Consider the following 24,043-nt stretch of genomic DNA (forward strand, 5'->3'; position numbering starts at 1 on the left):
CCCTTACCTACCCCACTCCCACGAGTGCTATATTCCTTATTTATACTGTAGGACTGTCCATATAGTTTTTTTTTCACAAGCTTGCCAATGAAAGTCCCATATATGGCATGCAAATACACATTTAAAGATTGTCCAACTAGCCAACTTTACTATAATGTAAGTTTCATTGGACAATCATATACACACAAAGTTGAGTTGAGTTAACATTTGGTTTAAAGTCTTGAGAATCTGCAGTTTAACATGTTACGTGCCTATCAGAGGTAATCATTCCTGTTTGTTTTGTCATTTGAAACTATGTCTGGTTGGCTGTACATTATCCTTTATATAACACTCTCTCTCGTGTTATTCTGCTTCATTTCAACTCTGATAACCAAATGAGTTAATATTATCCATATGTGAGAAAAGCACTTTCTAGGCGCCATGTTGGTCTGGTTACTATTGCATTGTGTTACATGTTCTATTTTGGAAAAAGAACGACTTATTGTTAATCAATATGCTACACAACATTGTTGGATTGGCTTGGCTTGATGGGACACCTTTACTGCACCATAAAGTACATCTCAGACATGTGACTCATCTAGATCAAGGTCTACAGGTGACAGTGTGAAAGGAGAGGCACAGGGGATCTGTGGTTTGAGGAGGGGGTTGTCTGTCCCAAGCTCCTTCCTGCGGGCTAGGACTGGGTCTGGATGTTGCAGTAGCATGGATGTCTCTTCATCTTCTGGAGACTCACCGATCTGGGACGGAACAGACACCAGCGCGGGGGCCAGAGGAGAGCATGAGCGACGCACGGGGGTCGAGGGACGAGAAATGACACAGGGTGGAGAGAGAGAAAAAACAGGTGGAGAGAGACGGCTGCTCAGTGTGGCTGCTTCTTTCATCTCCTTGTTCTGTGCTGCGGTGGTAGTCTGAAATACAGAACATACACATACGCTCATATAGACAGATGTATTGGCAGGCAACATAGAAGATCTTTATAATATAGCTGCACATAAGCACCTGTGGGCAACCAGGACTCTCCAAGTCTGCTTTCACAGCAACACAGGGAGGGGATGCAGGAGGATTAGGCTCTCTGATCTCTGGGGGACTTTTACAAGAGCTGTCCAGTTGTGTCTCAGTGAAGGTGACGGAGCGCTTCTGTTCCCCCTGAGCTGCAAAAAGAAACACACAGACACACACTCCCTAACCAATCCTGATCAAACACAAAAACATTAGAGTATTCCACACACCACAATGATACACATAAATAACTGAAGTACTGTATTCTAAAATAGATCTCAAGTCTAGACTCAAACACACTAAGAATTTTGCCCTGTTCAACATGTTGTGTTTGTTTCTGTCTCATTGCTCTACTTACCCTTGTAATAGTGTACCATACGGGCATAACAAGTGCACTCACGTGATGAGTGGCTACAACTCACTATTATATTGCAAGGCCAGTGTTTCCGTTAGCTGGTAGTAACTGAATTATGCACTACGCAAGTACATAGTGAACACTTCAGTGTATCGACTGAACTATCCGGAATGAGACACTCCCAGCTGCACTTCATTCACATCTCCTGATCACTAATCACGTACACCTGACACTCCCTACTTATTACCCTCACTTCCCTGTCTGGCCTATGAAGATTTTTTGCCTTTTCCTTTTCAGAAGTTGTCTGTTGTCAACTGTAAAACATCTTATACATACAAATATGAATTCCTTTCTTTTGAGAAATCTTGACCTGTAAGACGTCTTATGCAAAAGAAGATCATCTGGAGAGAACTTTGGGCTACGGACGCTAACCGCATTGAAATGAATCGTTGGAGCCACTTATGATGCCCTCCCAACTCCACAGAAACTCAGTCATTGGGCCAAAAGACAGAAGCTGTAAGTTGTGTTTGTCTTTGCTCACTAACACAGTGGTTGTGGTGTGGCTCACAGACTGAGTGTATCTGTTGTTGTCTCTGGTAGTGGCATGTGTTCTAACCCATGAGTATGGAGGGGGTGGGTCTGGGATGCTGCCTTCTGGAGGGGTTGTGGGCCTATATCAAAGAAACACTGACGAGGGAGGATGCCTGCTTGAATACCCAAGGGAAAGGCTCACAAAGGCAGCTTGCTTTGTTGATGGTTGTTGTGTCCTGCTGCTCACATGTTACGGTTGGTCAGTAATGTCATGTTTAGCCCTTGTGGGCTACAGACAGCGCATGCATTGTGTGTTGCAGCTGTCTCCAGCCAGTTGTGTGTTGTTGTATCCTGCTGTGCAGGGGCTATGGTTAGGCAGTTTTCATATTGGTTAGGTTGCTGGCTGTGAGTACTTGCATGTGACAGTGAGAGGATTGGCTGCTGTGGGAAGTCCAGAAATCAATACCACAAGGAATTAATCATCTTTTGACGTTAGGAAAAAATACAATGTCTGCCTACTACATTGAAATATAATCAGTCTACTGGATGTTTGCTTAACCCTTCGTGGGTTGCTGGACAAGTCGTTGTGAGTGTGTGTATCAAACAACGGTGGTGTTTCTAGCATATTGCACCCCTGTCCAACTTCAACTCATAGCACAATGAACGTGTGGTTGTGCGCCAGCACATGGCATACTAACAGCGCTAAAAAATAAATGGTATATAATATAAATATTAAAGCATAGGCATGGCAATGTTATCCTGGGTTCTTGTTAATTCTAGAGCTAATTGAACTTGGAGTCCAAGTACACCTAGAATGTCATAAACATTGCAAAAAAAAAATAACCAGATAATGTGTGGGTGTAGAACAATCAAGCCAGATATGCCTTTAAAAGTAAAAAAAAAAAAAAAAAATAGTCAGTACTGCATTGCATCTGTAGTTGCTGCAAGATCTATGAAGACTACACCTAGGTCTGCACCTACCGGGACAAGGGGAAGGGGTCTACCACATTAGCAGGCAGAATTGATTTTACTCTTGTCTCTCAACTCTGCCAAACTTGGCTCCAAATTTGACAACATGGCAGAGAGCTTTTGGCTCATCTCAGTAGAAGGAAGGGCATGGAGCCACACCGTCCACCTCTGTATACATTTGATAGTTCAGGGTACTTTTCCAATGCACATGTGTTTAATAATGTGTGAAATATCATAACTGATCTTAGAACAGTGGAATCTGTGTCAAGGGCTGCTTGACTTGGCAAAGATCAAGGATTTGACCTGTCAAAGATCCCAGGATATATATATATTCGTATGTCACAAAATACATCTCAATACTGTTAAATGACTAAGCTTGTGTCCTCTAGCCATGCCAGTGCTTCGCTGTTCAGGGTAGACAGTGCCTGGAGACCAGGGCACTGGTACTTGGTGCAGTCATTTATGATGTGATCAGCTGTTTGCTCTGGGGCTCCACAGGGGCAGTCAGGGGCATCACAAAGGTTCATCCTGTGCATGTTGGGTTTGAAGCGTCCATGTCCTGTCCGGCATCTGTTAAGTCGTACCCAGGATTTTCGGTTGAGTTTGTGTCCTGCAGGCCTTGTGGACGGTGTTTAGATGTAGCCATGTAGCTTGGTGTTGGCTGGGCCCCACTGTTTGGTCCATTGTGTGATGTTCCAGGACCCAGGTGGCTGGCCATTTGCCTCATGCAGCAGGCCCCGAAGTCTTGCAGAGATTGGTTCCCTCGACAGTAGGCGTGGTGGGTTCGAGTTGATGTCGTGGTGTAAGGTGTAAGTAATGAGCATGTGCAAACCTCCCAAAAAATGTTGCTCGCCCCTCGGCTTGACAAGCCCCAGTCTTTTTCAACAGGACCTGGCAACACCCACAAAAATTAACGTGTCAAAGACACAACGGCTGGTAGTCAACCCAAGACAATAGTCTACTGTGGCCAAAAGAGAACCGTAAATTACAAGATTCATTCAGACCGGCAGAGAGCCAATACGAGACAACTGAGTTTCTTTCAGTTTTTTTTTTTTTTTTTTTTTTACATTTCATTGCTAATTTTAGGGGCCCTTACTTCCATTGAGTCCTGAGATTCCCTGGACTGGATGTTTTTAAGTTGCAAGATTCAGTGGTTTAATTTGATAATGTGGGTTTTGTGCACTCTAGTTGAAATTGCTCAGAATTACTAAATTAAACCAGCAGATTAGTGTTTACACTATATATTTTTTTAATACAATCACATTCTACAAAACATTTAACATTTCTTATTAGCATTACTTCTGACAGCACAACTCTTCGCTATTACCATTACTGGAGGTCCATTTATATGAGGCTGTTCTATCTACTGCTAAAGCTAAGTAGCGTTATTAGTTTACTGATTCCCCACAGAATGATATGGTTTTCCCGGATTTTGAAACATTACCTTTTTTTATTCAAGGCGCCCAGAATCATTTGTCTAGAAAGATATTATTTCATAGGCCTATACATCTGATAAAAAGTATAAGATTACATGATTACAGTATAACTACCAGTACACTAGTTACTACCTGGTGGCTTTCTGCAACCAGCTAGTGTGCATGTGCTGCAATGTTTGTAAACAATGGATTGATCTATATGGCTGAGATTGTTTATGCCTGGGAAACTACCCAAAACCTGACGGATGATGACAAGGAGGCCTGATGATGACAGCCATTAAGACTAATAGGCAGCACGTCAAGCAGTTTGCCGTTTGGCTGGTGCATGCAAGAAAGTCTCCACGTTGATGATGAGACTGTGTTGATAAATCATTACAAAAGATTTCTGTAAGTATCGGGACTCAGCATAGTTCCAAAAATGCAGAAAAAGTTGTTCAAATATTATCGATGCTAAGACCAGATGAATAAGTAACTATAAAACTATATGAAACATTAGGTAGATTGAAGGCCACTGGAGTACATGAGTGAACTGAAGGTACATGCTTCTCCATAAGTCCATCATTGTTGATCTCCTTATTGTCCTAAAGCGGCTATTACAAACCACTTCTATCATAAGAGTTGAAGGGTTATGCAAGACAGACATGCAGAGCGTCCAATTTGACAAGTTTCACATGAGGTCAGCAAGTTGCAAAAGGAAATGGAGTTATGGCTCACCTTCACAGTCCAATAAAGTTTCTTATGAATTCAAATGGGATGTAAACAGAACAGAATGACAAGGTCAGTTATAAGCATCCTATGACCTAAATCCCTGACCTGTAAGAAAACTGAACTATATAAATGTACGCAAGTGGCTATCTAAATAGTGATACCTGATTATTTTAAGCAATACAAATACTACAACACATACGGCAGCTTAGATATTAGCTGAGTGTAATTTGCGAATGGAAATGTAGAGCATACAGTTTCACAGTTCAACTCTCTACCACACACTCACACACACACACACACACACACACACACACACACACAAACAAACAAAGGTACCCAGTTCAACTCTCTACCACACACTCACACACACACACACACAAACAAAGGTACCCAGTTCAACTCTCTACCACACACTCACACACACACACACAAAGGTACACAGTTCCACTCTCTACCACACACTCACACACACTCACACACACACACAAAGGTTCCCAGTTCCCCTCTCTACCACACACTCACTCACACACACACACACACACACACACACACACACACACACACACACACACACACACAAAGGTACCCAGTTCAACTCTCTACCACAAACTCATACACACGCACACAAAGGTACCCAGTGGTTTGTTCTTGGGTTGGATGCTCCTGCGTGTGGTGGAAAGTCTGGCTCCAATGCGACTACGAGGCTCTGTCGCGACCTTCGGTATGGATAAGAGGGGGCGTCTCAACTGCACATTCACCAATGGATAGATATAAGCACAGAGAAAATCATAAATGTAAATGATTTCTCCCAATACACATATCCTGGTGTTTATTCTTTTTACCTATACTTCCAGCTCACCTGGCGCAAGCCACGTTTTCTACCTAGGGGCGGTTGGATCAGCATATTCTGCTGACCAGGCTCACTCTGGACACTCGCCACCCTATAGAACACACACACATGCAATCACACACAAAAAAACAAAGTCAGGTGGGGTTTGAAGACATGCATGCATTTACAGATAGTGTGGAGAAATAGTGTACTGTACATGTACACGCTTCTCACAAGAAGCTTTAAAGGAGGACTCATTTCTTCCTATTTCCCCACAAATGTGTGCTTCTTAGTGATTAACACTGATTCAGTCTTTGACAATCATTTGAGTAATGATGACTAACTTTATCTAATCTACCTCTGAAAAATACTATCTGAAAAATGTTTGGAAACAATGTCGCACTATACATTGCTTGGTGAGATAATTACCAAAGTGGTTTTGCAATGGATGATATTTTGTTCCTGAACAGATCTAGTGAACAGATGTTAATGCATTATTAAGATGCTGTTATGTGGTTTCTTTAGATGTTTGGATGATAGCAGGTTATTGTGTTAATTAAAATGTAGGTACACCATGTCAAATATCACTGGCTACCAGAAGAATCACACATATGAAGTTTAAATATGATTTTACTGATCTTAAGAAAATCTATACAAGCGTGTTTGATCACACTGGCATAACTGACTATATTGCTGCTGCTACAGTATGAACCTAAAGACTTTCTGTATTATACAACAGCACATTTGAGTGAAAATAGGGTTGAAATGTACAACAAATGCTAGCAAGGAGAGCTTCCCAAACAACACAATGCTATGGTTACATGTCTGTCATGTCAAACATGGACACCCACAGGGGATTATGGGAGATGGAGTGGCGACAAATTAATCAAGAACATTTGTAATATACAGTGCCTTGCAAAATAATTCAACCTCCCTGAAAGTCATCACCCTTTCCTCAATAAAAAATGTTCCAATCAGTTTTTTTATTGTAAACTTAAATGCTCTAATATATTTTCAAAGGCAAAATGTTATAAATCTGTTCCTGATTCCCGGTGGGAAAATAGTTTATTTTTTCTTGTTGTCAATATGCCTTTAAAGCTCTGTGAGCGACCAGAAGCAATCATCGGGGTCCAAGTAGAATGTGCCCCTAGTGGTGAAAGGTTGAATGATTTGACAGCTTCAACAGGTGAAAGAGAACTTTTTGAGTTTTGGAATCAACCATCTCAAAAGCTATCCTTAAAACTGGCCTCTATTAGAGTTGGAAAAGGAAGTCATTGTTTTAGAAATTCAAAATAGATCTTTTTAGCCAACACTTAAAGTGCTTCAGGTGGCACAGATCTAACCCTGCCAATGCCCCAAAGACAATTGTTCTATTTCAGTAAAAAAAATAACTTATTTTGCCTTTAGAAATATACTAGAGCAAAAGTGTTCTCAAAGAAAATACTGATTGGGAAAATATTTGTATCTTTTGTAAATCTGAAATCATTGATGACTTTGAGGGGGGTTAAATACTCTTGCAAGCCACTGCCAAAGCTCTTGATGTGGCTTCTTGTACTTGAAACATACAAGTCATTCACATCGTCCTCAGTTCATATGAAATAACTTCTGTATGCAGGATTACCACTTGCCTCACCCCAGCCCCACATACTGGCATCCCAAAGCAGAACTGAAATTTCAACAGTTGATGCATGATCCTCCCAAAATGACTGAATGTGATGAAATACAAACTCCAAACCTGCACCACACCAAAAACCACCCACACACCTCCCCAATACCCTCCAAACCACCACCAAAGACACAGAAACATCACACTTAAGATAACCTCACACAATGATTAAGTGGATGGTGTGGGCTGAGGATGAGTAAGCGCAGCTGTCAGGGGCAGAAACAACAGTGATCTGATCTTCCAAGGACAGAGACAAAGAGAGACAATAGCATCTTGACTGATGTGATGATTGTGACACAGAGATCCTAGCTTTCTCACACACATAAATGCACACACAAATGGACACGCACGCACACACAGACACACAGGGCTGAACACTGACTGTACCTAGAAAGGTTACCCTCGTCCAGAAGTCCCTGGCTCTCATCTAGCACATTGGGTTCACTGTGGAGGGGTGGAGGGCAGGAAGAGGGTTATGGAGGAGGATTGCCAGGCTAACTGCCCTTGATAGGTCCCCCTGAGAAGGAGGAGTCAGATCCTGAGGACCTGTACTAGAGCCTTATACCTGGAGCCACATGTGCTGTTGAACAGACATTGTCAATGTTGGGAAAAGACACTCCTCTCTAAAGGAGCCATAATCCCATGTCGGATCTAAGGTTAAAGCACTTTATCAGTTCTGTGACACTGGAAATGCACTTTATGTTGCTTCATACAATGCATATCCACAGAACGCCAAAACAACCAGGAGAATTAAAGAGCAGTGTATGTTTCCGACTGACAGCTTGAAGCCGAAGCTATACTTGGGCTATGGGGTATGTATAGTGCACCAATGTACCCAAAGAGCAGGCTTTACAATAATAATAAAAAATAAAAAGGATACATAAGCACAAAGTTGATATAAATCAGAATGAATTAACAAAATGTAATCATGGTAATCCAGTTTACCAATAACATACCCATTAGTCATAAGGAAATGCAAGCTAATAAAGATGCGTTTGAAGAAGTGTCTTAAAGTACCCCAGGGACAAGCAGTGTGACATTCTAGGGAAGGCTGACCCTTAGGTTAAACCTAGAGCGGTCACCCTTTTAGAGTTGCAAGAAATAATTGTGTGCCCATTTATCTTTTTTCTTATCTTTTAATGAGAAATGCTGAAATGAGTTGCAATGTTGTTTTAATTCCAAAAAATATTAAGTTCACCACAGTGGACATTAGATCACATGCGAAGGTGAATCAACAAATGCCACATGTCCAATAAATTAATCCCAACAAAATACCAAGTCAACATAAACATCTGGTGTCGGAAACTATTAAAAACTAAACTCTGAGTCAACAATCTGCTCACCAAGGAGCATTTTGAATTCAAGGAACTCCATATGTTTCTTTCCCAAAAGCTAGAAGTTAGCTAGATTTGTACTGAATGAACCGATGATTGACAAGTCTAAAAGTGGAAAATTATGTGCATTGTCCATTTGCGAGAGCAATGGGACATCCTGTAGAAACTTAGCATTCTGTCAGCCATGTCCACACCACCTTTGCTGTACTCAGCAACTGCCACTGGTCTTGACACCTGGAAATGCTGTTTGACCTGAGGCTCACTGCCATAGGCAGATGATGCCATGACCACTGGCCTGTTGGCAATCCACTTAATGACAGCATGTTCTGGCCTTATCTTGACCAACATCTCAGCTGCACCACTTCCTTTCTTTTTCAAGGCCGTATCCCCTATGATCATGCACTCCTTGGGAATTCTATTCTTCATTAGAGTTCCAGTACCTGCAGCTGGACAGATGTGAAGAACCTATCAAAGAACAGGTGGGTCCTCTGGGAACGGACAGCTTGCTCTCCAATGCCTCGTCCCTCTGCGCTTCTAAAGGTGTTTTTACCTTAGTAGATCTCAAAGTTCTCAAAGATCTCAAAGATCTCAACAAATGTATTGCCGGGATAAACACTTTCAAATCAGTCAAGTTTGGGTTTGTTGTGTGTGTGAGCATGTCTGTGTGGTGGTCCAGTGTTGTGTGTGTGTGTGTGTGTGTGTGTGTGAGCATGTCTGTGTGGTGGTCCAGTGTTGTGTGTGTGTGTGTGTGTGTGTGTGTGTGAGCATGTCTGTGTGGTGGTCCAGTGTTATGTGTGTGTGTGTGTGTGTGTGAGTGTGTGTGTGTGTGTGGTGGTCCAGTGTTGTGTGTTTGTGAGCATGCCTGTGTGGTTGGCCTGTGTTATGTGTGTGGGTGTGTGTGTGTGTGTGTGTGAGCATGTCTGTGTGGTGGTCAAGTGTTGTGTGTGTGTGTGTGTGAGCATGTCTGTGTGGTGGTCCAGTGTTGTGTATGTGTTTGTGTGTGAGCATATCTGTGTGGTGGTCCAGTGTTGTGTGTGTGTATGTGTGTGTGTGTGTGTGTGTGTGTGTGTGTGAGCATGTCTGTGTGGTGGTCCAGTGTTGTGTCTGTGTGTGAGCATGTCTGTGTGGTGGTCCAGTGTTGTGTGTGTGTGTGTGTGTGTGTGTGTGTGTGTGTGTGTGTGTGTGTGAGCATGTCTGTGTGGTGGTCCAGTGTTGTGTGTGTGTGAGCATGTACCTGTGGCTTGGGAGCATTGTGCCACTGATGTGTTCAGGCAGTGCACTTCCAGTAGCATGGCTGGAGAAGCGGCGATGAGTAATAGCACTGGGAATGAATGTCTCGTGCTCACTCACAACACTGGGTATGCTCATGGAATCATCTACTGGGAGAGGAAGAGAGGTGAAGGGCATCAGAAGGGACACATACACATTGACCTAGTATGCATGTAAGTGATATATAATAAGAGATATATAATAAGACACTATGAGAGAATTAAGTTTGAAAGAGTGAAAGACCAAAATATGTCTGACTCTCTTCCTCTTCTTCGTCGGTACGGCTCAGTGTATCTTGGGACGGCTGGCGTGATGGCTGACTCTCCTGCTCCCAGACTGTGCCTGTGCCCGTGTTGGACCGGGACATGGTGGCCAGGCTCAAACGATACGCTGATGTGGATGTCCCCACTGTACTAATAGAAGTCTTCCCCTGATATGCTGGACAGAATAAAAATGACAGGGTGAAATAAGATAAAGAAACCAGGCTTGTTAATGCATATATGCCAAAAATTAAGAATAAAATATTCGCAGGAGCAAATTTATCAGCATTTTGCCATTTCAGTAGTCACTGTAGATCAGTGTTAACCCCTAAAAGTAATCACTGTAGATCAGTCTTAAGCCCCCAAAAGTAATCACTGTAGATCAGTCTTAACCCCTAAAAGTAATCACTGTAAATCAGTCTTAACCCCTAAACGTAATCACTGTAGATCAGTCTTAACCCCTAAAAGTAAACACTGTAGATCAGTCTTAACCCCTAAACGTAATCACTGTAGATCAGTCTTAACCCCTAAAAGTAATCACTGTAGATCAGTCTTAACACCTAAACGTTGGACTTAATTCCTTGTCTAACATCAGTGGTGAGCAGCAGCTAATGAACTGGCCAAATGTTCATATCCACTCACCCCCCATATTTTTGTGACTGACAGTATTTCAGTTGCGGCGGTGTGACTGACTGCTGTTTGGTCTGCCAGGGGAGTGGTTAGGATTGTGTTCCTATACCACTGGGGTAACAAACTTCTACCCAATCAGGCAGAATTGCCTCTAGGACAACCTGTCAATGGGCCCCACTCTTAACAGCCAATATGTTCTTGAGCATATTTAATTTAAATATTTAAGAGCACAACCCAAAAGAGTGACTAAAAATGTTAAACTAATATGGCTCATGTGCATATGACATTGTAAATACATTATAAAAATATTGTAAATATATATTCACAATGTATTATCCAAACAATTTGATTGAATCATGAATGCATTTTGTCTATAATATAAGTATATTAATAGTTATCTAAAAGGTGGATTCAAATATACTCTAGGTTGAAACAAAGTACATTTGAAAGTACAGAATTATTAAAACAATCCCAGTTATCATACAAACACCATATCAATCATAAACATATAAACCACCTTGACTATCATACCAACACCCTAGAAACCACTTAAATCACCATAGCAATACCCTAACAACCACTTAAATCACCATAACAACCCCTTAGCAACCGCCATAACTTCCCTAGTGACAAAACAACAACTACCTTACCACTTACCACCTACTTAAACCACATGACAAAATCTTATAATTCCCCTAGCAACACTCCCCAACTACTCTAGCAACAGTATACCAACCGCATTGACACCCTTGCAACCACTCTTGCCACTACCCTATAAGCACCTTATAAGCACTATCAATTTATTTCTTAATATCTTACACCCCAAGAGAACTACAATGAGATCAGTTTTATCTGAAATCTCAAATCTTATCTTTGCCATAATCCATAATCCTAAAAGGCTTTTTCTCCTGATTAAAACACTGATAACTAAAATAACCATACAAAAAGTACTCAAACTAAGTTAAATGTTCAGGTATTGAGGGAGACATTTTAATATCATTCATCTGTAAACGGATATATGGAGAGAACTGGAATATTGATTTTTTTTACCAAGCCTCTTTAATTCTCAAGGACAATGATATAAACTACTACTTTCTGAGAGGAACTGGACGAGTACATTTAAATATTTGTAACTATCACACTAGGAGATCTGCGTGTTATATAGGCCAAGGTTTTAAGTGTTAGCTTAAGTTTTAAGCGGAACATATTTGCTCCCTTGGATTTGTCTTTTGTCTTGGCTTGGCTTGGTTGATGTGAGATGGGTAGGGATCTTAACAGCCCCCCTCTGCATACGCATAGGTCAAGGCCATTAGCCTCCCTTTATGCCTACTCATACACTCATACACTTACTCTAAATCAGATCACTCCTCATTAGTGGTAGATCTAAAAACGTAATCATCACTCCCAACTTCCTTTTTCTATGTCTATTAGTTCACATACTCCATGTTCCAAATTATAAAGCAATAAACAAATACTGTGTCCACACCTACTTTGTGTTTACAGTTCATATTCTTTAACCAAAACTATCTATCAAGTTAGATATATTGCATGTCATCCATCCTGCAGTTACAGGGAATGGAAGCCAAATCTCCCACGTTTTCCAATGAGGATCATGAATTCAATGGGTAGCCTCTCAGCTGCTTCTCATCCACCTTGTTACCTGGGTAATGAACATGAGCAGGAATTAGTTTCCTTGCTCAGTCATGAAATGCCTTATAGACTAACTCTCCTGCTGGATTGTTCCTTTGTGGATTACTGACTATTGCTGTGTGAATTACTAACTGTTGCTCTGTGGATTTCTGACTCTTGCTTTTTGATTGTCTTTGAGGATTATGAACATCTTTGAACTGATTTCTCAGCAACGTCTGAAGTCTTTACATGAAGCTCAGTGAATAAAGCTTTACTTTGAAGCCTGAGAACTTTTGACTATTTCGCTGTGAATATGTCCAAGGTTAATCTTCTTGCCTCTGGACTGTGTCCCCTAATTTGGATTCTGTGTTCTGCCTCTCCTTTAAAGCTCCTAAATCTTATGCTGAGTCTATGGTCTCTGCATTTGTGCTTTAACTGAATTGTAACAAGGAATTTACTCTATGTTGACAGTGTCGCAGTTGGTACATCACTGAGTTAAGGTTATAGTATACAGATGATCAATATTTCGTAAAAATTGTCAGCAATGCATCTCATCATGAATATTGCCCATGCTTTTCAGTGTGATAACTCATCAACTTTTTACAGTAATGTGAGATGTAGTATATTTAAGTGTAAATGAACAAATTAATGACTTCATTAATAAACCCACCTGAGCCACTGTGCACTGCCTCCTTAAGGATCTTGAGCTCGTTACTAAACTCTGCAAACAGAGAGCCTTTGCAGAGTGGCCGTGGAATGAAGCGTCTCTCCAGCTGATCTGCAATGTGGTGTCGTGCTGTGATCTCCTCCTGAGACTCAGCAGGCTGGGTCAAGAGCTGTGCACACATAGATAGCAGAATATACAAGCAGTCTCAATAGATTGGTTCTTAGATAACAGAAAAGCAATATAACTATCAGTGAATTAAAGGAGAGCTGAGTCAAAAGTAACACAGAGCAAACATTTCGTTGTGAACAAAAATGTGAACAACACTTCTACCACGGCTTAGTTGAATGTCCTATTGTGACGTGTTTTTTAGAACGTCAATTAAGCTGTGTTCTATGATTAGTTCCAGTTTTGATCGTATTACACTTACATATTAATTCACCAATCTCATTGTGAAGTTGAAATGAACTGTCACTTGTGACAGAGTTACAAATTAGGGGAGCTACATACAGTATGTCTGCTGTGGTTATGTGGAGGGGGTGGGATGAGCTGACCCTTTCTAGGACCCAGTAGTGGTCCATGTAATGAGCAATCAGCTTGTCCCTCCCCCTAATGAGGGTTGCCAGCTGAGAACTGCCTCATAGCCTTAGTGATCGCTTCAGTGACCATTTATGTTTTGTGTGACTAACTACAGAGCATTATATGACACCACTACCTCAGAACAGGCTGCTTCATACAATTGTATGGCATGCGCCTATAATCCTATTCCAGTTTTAATCTATACTCGACGCATAGTTAAAAACAAAGGCCATAGTTACAATAGAAAAAATAGAAGCCTAGCAAATATTCTATCTACTTTATACCCCGCCATATTCCTCCTTCCTGGGACCCACTATATCCAGAAACTATTTCAATGGCAATACTAAATATTAGGTCACTATCAGGCAAAACATTTCTCATTAATGATCTTATATGTGAACGTAAATTAGACTGTATGTTTTTAACCTGGCTAAACATAAATGGGTCTTCAGCTCTTATTGAAGCATCCCCTCCCAATTATAGCTTTTTTCAGTCCATTAGAAATGGTAAAAAAGGGGGCGGGACAGCCACCATAGCCACGGATGCCCTGTGTTGCAGGAGCATCTCCTTCTATGAGTTTGCCTCATTTGAATATCATGCCATAGTTCTAAAGTGCCAGCCTCCTGTTCTGACAGTAACTGTGTACAGGCCAACCAAGCAATGTCCCACTTTTCTAACAGACTTTTCAGAACTACTCTCCATTATCCACACAAACTACAATAAGATTATTATCACTGGCGATTTTAACATACATATTGATAATGGGAACGACTCAAAGGCCCGGGATTTTATGAATCTCCTAAATTCCATGGACTTCACACAACACATCACTGAGCCCACTCACAACCGTGGCCACACCCTTGATTTAGTTATTACAAAGGGTCTTACAACTGTTACATCGTCTATCTGTGACCATGCTTTTTCTGACCACTTTTGTATTTTCTTTACAGCTCTGGTACCTAAAGTTAAAAATAGTGCTGAATGTTTTATTAAGAAACGCTATCTTAACTCTGCAGCAGCTGAGAATTTCAAAATAATGATAACTAGACAAAACATAACTTGTACAAAAACGCCAGAGGCGGGGCCATCATGATCATCTATGATCTAGTAACTACTCTAAATACAAAATTGAGGACCGCACTTGACTCTGTAACACCATTGAAACAAAAAAAGGTTTTAGCCAAATAAAAAGCTCCATGGAGAATGAGGAAATTATTAAACTTAAGAGATCCTGCAGAAGGTCTGAGCGTATTTGGAGAAAGACCAAGCTACAGGTCCACCTTGATATTTTTAAGGATCAACTATCAGTTTTTAATAAAGCAATAAGAAATGCTGGGAAGGATAATTTCTCTAATTTGATATCTACAAACTCTAACAATTCCAGAGTCCTCTTTTCAACAATAGACAGACAACCTTATAAACCCTGCACCCAAAGTAGATGAAAGTTTTTTTTCCACCTCCAAATGTGAGGAATTTGCAGCATTCTTCAGAGATAAGATAACAAACATTAGAAATAATATTGCTCAAGAAATTCCAAATGTCTTGTTTTCCGATCCCCCTCGACCATGCTGTACCAGTATGAGCTATTTTGCACTGACTGATATAGAAATGCTGAGCAAAGTAGTGTCACAAATGAAGCCGTCTACATGCCCTCTTGATCCCATTCCCACCAATTTTTTAAGACCATCTCTGACTCTGTGTCTAAGGACATTCTAGCCATTATTAACTGTTCCTTGCTTATAGGTGTTTTCCCATCTGAATTTAAAACTGCCCTGTTGAGACCCCTCTTGAAAAAAAGCAATTTAGACTCTTCTGTTCTACAACAATTATAGACCCATCTCCAACCTTCCTTTTCTAAGCAAAATCCTAGAAAAAATTGTCTTTAAACAGTTAAATAATTTCCTAGATGCTAATTGTGTCTTTGACACTGTTCAATCTGGTTTTCGATCCAATCAATGCACAGAAACGGCATTAGTCAAGGTTGTAAATGATCTCAGGATTAATGCTGACTCCAAAAAACTATCTGTCTTGGCCCTTCTGGATCTTAGTGCAGCCTTTGATACTGTTGATCATGGTATCCTTATTGAAAGACTTGAAAACTGGTTTAGGACCTATCTAACAGGCCAGGAATACTTTGTTGCCCTCGGGGACCACAGCTAAAAAAAAACATTTCTATGACCTGTGGGGTCCCTCAAGGATTATCACAAGCAGGCTAGACTACTGTAACTCTCTTTTGTCTGGTCTACCAAAAAAAAGCCATTAGTCAACTACAAACGCAAGTCCTCTAAAACAAGACGGAGAGTGCGCATCACACCAGTATTAAAATCCCTGCACTGGTTACCTGTTAGTTTTAGAATAGATTTCAAGATTCTCTTACTAGTCTATAAATCACTTCATAGTCAAGCACCTGAATATATAACAGACATGCTCTCAAGGTACACACCCAGTAGAACCCTGAGGTCCTCCGGCACTGATCTCCTAATAGTACCAAAAGCCAGGACTAAGAGACATGGGAGAGCAGCTTTTAGCTTCTATGCCCCCAGCATTTGGAATACTCTGCCAGAATACCTAAGAATGGCTGAAACGGTTGAAACGTTTAAACATACACTTAAGACATACCTCTTTTTACCTGGATTATCACTCACTGTAAAAAGGTATTAATTTAACATTTTTGAAACATTTATTTATTTACTCATCCGTGTCTCTTTACAAGTGTTTGTAACCCCCAGCACAAGCAGCTGTCTCTTAGTATGATGATAACCATGCTGTGTAGTCCTTTACTGTGCCAGTGCTGTTAGTACATCATTTGTTGTTGATTTTCTCTGGCAAAATCTGTGTCTCTTTAAAAGTGTTTTGTAACCTGTAAAATGTATTTATTTAACTTTATGTAACGTTTACTTATTTTCCTATCTGTGTCTCTTTACAAGTATTTGTAAACCCCTCTACCCCTTTTCTTTCCTTCTTACTGTGAGGCACATTGTGTTACCTTCGTGTATGAAATGCACTGAACAAATAAAGTTTGATTTGATTTGATTTAAAAAAAACTATTACCGCTCTAGTGTTTAAACGCCCACTTTTCAAGCATTTTGACATGAAGTGGACAGAGGAAATTCATGGTTTCAGAAATGTTACTAGCAAGATCCTTTTATATAACCTCAACCAAAACCTAAATGTGCTGAATACAGCGTCCCCTTGTGACATATTTATTTCATATTTAGTAAGTAGCTTCTATGCGTCATTATAAATAAGCCTATATGAGTTTCATAAGGATCAGCCATTCCCAATGGGCAAATGGGTCCAATTTAGGGGATGCTGTATTCAGCACATTTAGGTTTTGGTTGAGGTTATATAAAAGGATCTTGCTAGTAACATTTCTGAAACCATGAATTTCCTCTGTCCACTTCATGTCAAAATGCTTGAAAAGTGGGCGTTTAAACACTAGAGCGGTAATAGTTTTTTAAATCAAATCAAATCAAACTTTATTTGTACAGCGCATTTCATACATATGTTAGTACCCATTAGTAGCCTAACCTACTAATTTATAAGATAATAATCACTTCTGAACTTTACGTTAGCAAATGTAAAAATGATGAGTTGTTGACAATCACTTTTAAAATCTAAAGTCAGCATTAATTAAAGGATATTAATAACCCTGTTACATTGCAGATGAAGGAGGATCACACCTACCTTGCACTGAATGAAGGGCCGCAGCAGCACAAAGATGGGGATTCGTGTGCGCACAATGAAGTCAATGAAATCCCAGAATGCCATTCCGCCCACCTTTCTCAAAGCCATTTCTTTCACCTGTAGACTGAGCTGGTACCACTGGCTGCCCAACTGCCTCTCGAAACACACCAACACCACCTTGAGAGCTGAGGGAACACGTTCATGAACATGCATCTTCTCACTGCACAACTCTACATTTATTGTGTGGTGCCAGACCTAATAATGCACCCTGATGTTGAGTGGTTGAAGCCGTATTTGATGTGGTATATATGTGTGTACCCAAATAGGCGGCCTGACTAGTGGACTCTGTCAAGCCTTCTCTGCGCAGGTCCTTTCCCGTGTCCCCTGGGGTGGAACAGTGTGCCGGGGACGAGTCCAACATGAAGCTCTTGCTACGAGAGGTGCTAATGATGCGTGGGGGGAGGAGGATGTTCAACACTGTTTGAAGCAGAAGCAACACCTCTGGTTGCTCCAGATGAGGACTATCTGAGGGGGGAGAAGCAAACCAGTGTAATTGTATAAATATGCATCGATGCATACACACTAAATACATGATCTGTGCAGTGAAATCAACAACTACACAGCTACTCCTGAGCAGGTATGATCTTATGGACTTGTTGCATTCCAACAACAGATTGTGCCAACTTATAACAGTTAAATAATAACCACTGAATGTAATGATTTCATAGCAAGTTCAAAAAAGTTCTGACCTTTGCTTCCAGACCCCACTGTGAGGACAAATGGGATGAGGAGGTTGAGCAGCATACTCTCCCGGCGTTCCTGATTGGTGAAGGGGGAGATCACATGGCTAAGTGGGAAGTCATCCTTCAGAGCCTGTGGAGGAAAAAGGTGAGACTACATTAGGATGGAAATAGAAAGGGATAGAAAGGGAAGCAAAACATAAACATTCATCAAACCTGACAGCTGGCACCACTCCATTATACCTAAATGGAACAATGTAGTTTCCGTTCGACAGTGTGACAGCATGAAGTTATGAGTAATTGATATCTCTCCAAAGGTTACAGCTAAACCTATAATTGCCCCGTTATTTGTTTCAGTACAAATAAAAATGGCAATTTCCCATTTATTGCTGGACCGGCTCCCTTGTTTGACAAGTCCATGAACAACAAGACCATTCACCAAATTTGACTTCTTTTGACCCTCTTTACTGCTCACATTTGATCATTTCAGACCCCTCCACCCATTGGAGCTTTCAGATTGTCGTCAATCACATCCTGCCTCCGCAATCTACAATGACGATGTGCTTAGCTGCAATTTGATTTGAATCACAGACTACACCTATAAAGATTATCGATATCAAAAAGTGCCTTTTTGCCGCCATTTCTAATAATTAAATCTAATCAAGTGGGTACGAAAACAAACTGGTTTGAAGAGATGTACATTTTTGTTCATTTTGAAAATTTGAAAATGGGGGGAGAGGGTATACTGTATTGGGCGCTATGATAGGCTACCAATCTCAGAACAATTGTCCTGCCAGTGGGGAAAAATGATATTATTATTATTCTGTAGATTGTGATCTATTGTCATGCCAGTTACTGTGAGTTCCAAATTCTGGCATAAGGTTGTTGATATTTCTGTTCAAACTGAAATTGGAAGTATTTATGGCTCGATCCAAGCCACTGTGTTTGTTTCCCATTTCCCGAGCCAGTGCTGTGTACGAACACAGATTTATGAATGCACACACTGAACAGGCTAGCTAGAGTACCATAATGAGTGAATCCACACACTGAACATGTACCTGTATCTGCAGAGCTACCAGTCGCACCACCGCAGTGCTGAAAGGGAGTGGTGGGGACAGGTAGGGACTGAGGTGGAGCAGAGGTAAGCCATCAGCCACACTAGAGGGACCTACCACACCCATCACCTACATTAGATACAAGAACAAACTGATCACAAACAGAGCATGGGTGCTAATGTCCGTTTATGTAATAGGTGCTTTAAGGAAAACAGCTGTTTATCATAGAGAACGTGGGAATGCAGATGTGAATAGTGCTGGTTATGTTGGTGATGGTAATGTTTACGTTAAGACCCCCTAAACTGACATCAATGAAGTAAAGCAGTTAACATCAAGCAGAAGTTAACATTATACATAGTAAAACTACTAGTAACTACTGCACTCAACATTTCTTAATGCTTGCTAACATTAAATGTAACTGCTAAAGGTGTTAATGTTATTGATTACTATAATGCATTGATTAAGCCTTATACATATATATATGCAAATCATGAACTTCCTTTCACATTTATTAACCATAGAGTGATTCGTTTTTTTACCAAACAAAACATGTGCATTTCGGAAGCATGAAAGAGTATTAAAAGAGACAATGTGTAAATATTCAATAGAGTGTTGAAATGGTGATTCTAAGAGTGGTATTACCAGGTTAACGCAGACATTGATGAGGGAGCGAAGGTGAGGCAAGAAGGAGATGATTGGCTGCCGCTGCAATGTCAAACAGATCCCTTCAATCAGACTGCTGGCTGCCTCCCATTCCACCTGCCGTCTGAACACACACACACACACACACACACACACACACACACACACACACACACACACACACACACACACACACACACACACACACACACACACACACACACACACACACACACACACACACACACACAGTCCTCAATAAGATGAATAGTTATTTACAAATGTATCCGTCACCCAGGACAGAGCTTGCTTATCCTGCCATTGGCTGCAAACACTGATGTACGCTCTTTCTAGACCACAACGGTCCTAGTTTAGGTTATACTATTGGTCCAATGATCAACTAATTAATAGATCCAAGAATTCAGTGAATTCAGGGAGTCACCAAAATCAACATTTTCATGACTTAATTGTGTCCATCGTGTGTGTATTCTTTATTTTTTGCCAACATAATAAACACATGGCATATGCTACTGCATGTGCAAATAGCAACTGATCTGTGGACAGAGAATAAAGGGAAACACACAAAACTGATTTGAATTTCAACATATTTATAGCAGAAATACATTGTATTAACAAACTGCTTTAAAATGACAATACATTCTACAATGAATTGTATTAATGTAGACCAGTGGTTCCCGTAATGTGGGCAGGCTCCCCAGGTGGGAATGAGAAACCTAAATAAGCACCTAGAGTATTACAGCATAGCAGTATAGAACTAACCCATTTGGTGATGCGCTCATAGCCAGAGACAACCGTTTAGCCTATAGACTATGACGGAAGGGATAGTTAGTTTAGTAGTTTAAACTTATATTATTAAAATATTTAAGTTGAACTAATTGACTAAATGGAATTGAAAATAGTTAACTGTTCAGATTTAGAAACTGTTAAATCTAGTCCTGTCTCCTAAGTTATTTTTTCCTCATTTGATCTTATATTCTTCAGTTCTATGTTGTGTTTGTTTACTCATTTCTCCTCTTGTTTCAGACACCTCACTCTCTGCCCTTGTCTGCCCTGCATTGGTGGTTGTCTACTTCGCCTTGATAGTTTGCACCTGTTGCAAATCTAAAGTGTTCCATGTTTTAAGTGGAGAGAATGTCAATGATACTAAGATGACTTGCTTTAAAATCCTCAAAAGTCAATGGCACACAGTCTGCTGGTACAATGAGCATAAATGAAGGTGAATGTTGAATAGAATTGGTTGTTTTGTGTTTGATTGCTTTTGACATGTAGGGGGGAAATTAAAGTCAAAGCGGAACAATGATACCATGAACAAATAAACCATTGAACCAATTCCAATGGGAGAGAAAAGATGGTGTGTGAAATCCTCTAGTTAGGTGATAGTGGTAGTGGTAGTGGTGCCTTGATATGCTGGGCTAGGCTGGGCTAGGAGTTAACTCTCCTTACCCCTGTACAGTAACCCTATGAGCACAGTGTATACCCATTAAGCTGTTTTTGTATGTATCATGTATATACCATATGATGTTTGTATAGATATTATGTACATCTACCAAATACATGCTGTGTACAACCCCTGTTGTTTCCCTTCCCCTTCTGCCACACAACCCTCCCCATCCCCCCTTCCTATCTCCACCCGGCCGACCTCAAGCAGATGGGCCCCCCCTTATGTGGTTCTGCTTAAGGATTCCTTCCTGACTAACAGGGAGTTTTTCCTTGCCCCTATTGCCAATGTGCTTACTCTAAGGGGGTCCAGGCTCTGGGCTCGGTAAAGCACCTTGAGACAATGTATTGTTTTGGCGCTATATAAATAAAATTTAACTGAATTGAATTGAATTAAACGTAGTGCTGACACCCAACCGTAGTCAGCATTATGCTAGTAGCTTGGCAACTCTGTTACTTGCTATGTGGTCATTTATGGACTGTCTACTGATTTCCAAATTTAAAAGATAGTGACAGACATATTAAAGTTCATAACTGACCTGTGCTGTAGTGTGTAAAGGGCAATGTATGAGTGGATATGTTCTCCAAAGTGTTTCCCCATTAATTTCAATAGGAAAAATAGGGATTGCAGACATGTTTACAAAAGTTCTGCAGGGGATCAGGATGGACGTGTCAGAATTGGAGTGGAAGGCTTCAAAAAACATCTCGAATTAACGCCCAGGGAGAAAACCAGGTGATGTGTTGCCTTGATTGTGAGTTGGACCGACTGGATGCTTTATTATATTCAGAAATGCAGGAGTCACAGAATCTGAAGACTCATCTAAATTAAAGTTGAAATCACTATTCAGAAAAGTAGAAAAGCACATAGCAATTCTTGCCAGTAACCCAAACACATATACTGTATGCACATTGTATAAACAAAGTACATAACATGAGATGAACCACCAAAAAAAGAGCACATTATTATTTGGTAGCAAGATAATGAACTTGTCAAGCACAAAGAGCAGGTGATTGATTAGGTGATTGATTAGGTGATTAAGATGACAGACCTGGAGCCCAGAGCCTGTGGGCGAGCGCACCTGAGCGTGGGCATCTTGTGGATCTTATTGAACATCCGATCCAGGCGCTTTAGAATAAGAATGAGGGCGGGGCGAACGGCTTCTGTTGACCAATCAGTGATGGGCAACATCTCCATTATGTAGCGACGCAGCCCACGACTCTCCATGGTCAGTGTGTCATATGGAGCCAGCTTCAACAGGGAGTGGGCAATCTCTGCCAACCTAAGCACACACATACACACACACAGGATACACAGTAGATGCAGATGAAATGTATCCTTTTAAATACAATACATATTGCACATTTAGGTGCACACTGCACCTTATATATTGTTTTGAATCCCGTACCCAATATGCACTACAGACATAGAAACACAATCTATTGACGACAAGAGAGATTGATCATTTAGAAAGTAGTTTGAACCTCATGTGTGATTTGATATCCAGAAGCTCAAGAGCAGTAACACGTGGCTCCCCTGCGACGTTCTGTAGGATCTTCAGTCTGGGGCCGCTGTGCTTGTAGAACTCAGTGCAGATATTCAGCAAGGACTCTCGTGGTCGCCTGAACTCCTCACGTGCAATCCTCTCATCAAGATCCTCACGGGGAAGACCTTGACCCTCTTCCAGCAGATGTAGGTCATCACTAAAAATATATGTACAAACACGTATAGTGTAATTAGCTTTCAAGGACTGTTTCTGCTGTGGGATGCTGCTGTAGTTCCTTCACCTGATCTTCTTGCCTCTACTCTGCCTACACCTGGCACTGCAGAGGGTGGTGAGGACAGCAGCAAAGATCATCAGGTCACACCTACCAGCCATTCAGGAACTGTACACTGCACACTGTTCCAAGCGGGCAATGAACATCATCAAAGACACAACTCATCCAGCACACAGTCTGTTCTCCCTTCTACCATCAGGGAAGCGGTACCGTAACCTGAGGGCCCGCACAAGCAGACTGAGTAACTGCGTCTTTCCACAAGCCATCAGACTCATCAACACACTGAAGAAAACCACATGAACATTCCATAGTCACTTCACCATGCCACTGGCACTTTACTGTTGCACCTTGTGACCACTGATTGTACTTCTGCTGCTATGTGTGTGTGTGTGTGTATGTATGCTAATGTGTGTGTGTGTGTGAGAGAGATTATTGTCAATGTCTTATTTAATGTGTGTGTGTGTGTGTGTGTGTGTGTGTGTGTGTGTGTGTGTGTGTGTGTGTGTGTGAGAGAGAGATTATTGTCAATGTCTTATTAAAATGTTTTAAACTGCTCATTGGAGACTGGTCAAACGCAATTTCAAACTTCTGTGCTAACCCTGTTACATAGATTTTTGACAATAAAGTACACTTGACTTGACTTGACTTGTCCACCCCACACCACACTGCATTAATACTAACCCACTCTCATGACACTCATGATGGCCTATTTACTTATAATGTGAATGATTGCCACCATCGCCATTTTCTGTTTCATTGCTCTACTCTACTTACCCTTGCATAGTAACCTTAAACAATTTGATCCACTTTTAATGTTGGTGTATCAT

The 24,043-nt window shown here is 41.0% G+C and overlaps 1 protein-coding gene across 1 annotated transcript in view; it reads right to left on the bottom strand.

Annotated features, from left to right (window-relative positions):
* Nucleotides 1-560: 560 nt before the first annotated feature.
* Nucleotides 561-24,043, bottom strand: part of unc80 (unc-80 homolog (C. elegans)) — a gene marked incomplete at both ends in the record, with an annotated part of 119,759 nt that continues 96,276 nt past the window's right edge. Inside the window, 15 exons of the mRNA XM_080851750.1 lie at nucleotides 561-908; nucleotides 1,000-1,151; nucleotides 5,615-5,744; nucleotides 5,858-5,939; nucleotides 7,881-7,937; nucleotides 10,062-10,203; nucleotides 10,355-10,534; nucleotides 13,286-13,451; nucleotides 17,546-17,730; nucleotides 17,864-18,070; nucleotides 18,295-18,418; nucleotides 19,344-19,469; nucleotides 19,983-20,106; nucleotides 22,520-22,720; nucleotides 22,923-23,141. Coding sequence (XP_080707876.1) covers nucleotides 561-908; nucleotides 1,000-1,151; nucleotides 5,615-5,744; nucleotides 5,858-5,939; nucleotides 7,881-7,937; nucleotides 10,062-10,203; nucleotides 10,355-10,534; nucleotides 13,286-13,451; nucleotides 17,546-17,730; nucleotides 17,864-18,070; nucleotides 18,295-18,418; nucleotides 19,344-19,469; nucleotides 19,983-20,106; nucleotides 22,520-22,720; nucleotides 22,923-23,141 — 2,443 coding nt within the window. The remainder of the gene's footprint in view (nucleotides 909-999; nucleotides 1,152-5,614; nucleotides 5,745-5,857; nucleotides 5,940-7,880; nucleotides 7,938-10,061; nucleotides 10,204-10,354; nucleotides 10,535-13,285; nucleotides 13,452-17,545; nucleotides 17,731-17,863; nucleotides 18,071-18,294; nucleotides 18,419-19,343; nucleotides 19,470-19,982; nucleotides 20,107-22,519; nucleotides 22,721-22,922; nucleotides 23,142-24,043) is intronic.

The sequence above is a fragment of the Sprattus sprattus genome, assembly GCF_963457725.1.
Source record: "Sprattus sprattus genome assembly, chromosome: 14".
In the NCBI taxonomy this organism is placed as follows: Eukaryota; Metazoa; Chordata; class Actinopteri; order Clupeiformes; family Clupeidae; genus Sprattus; species Sprattus sprattus.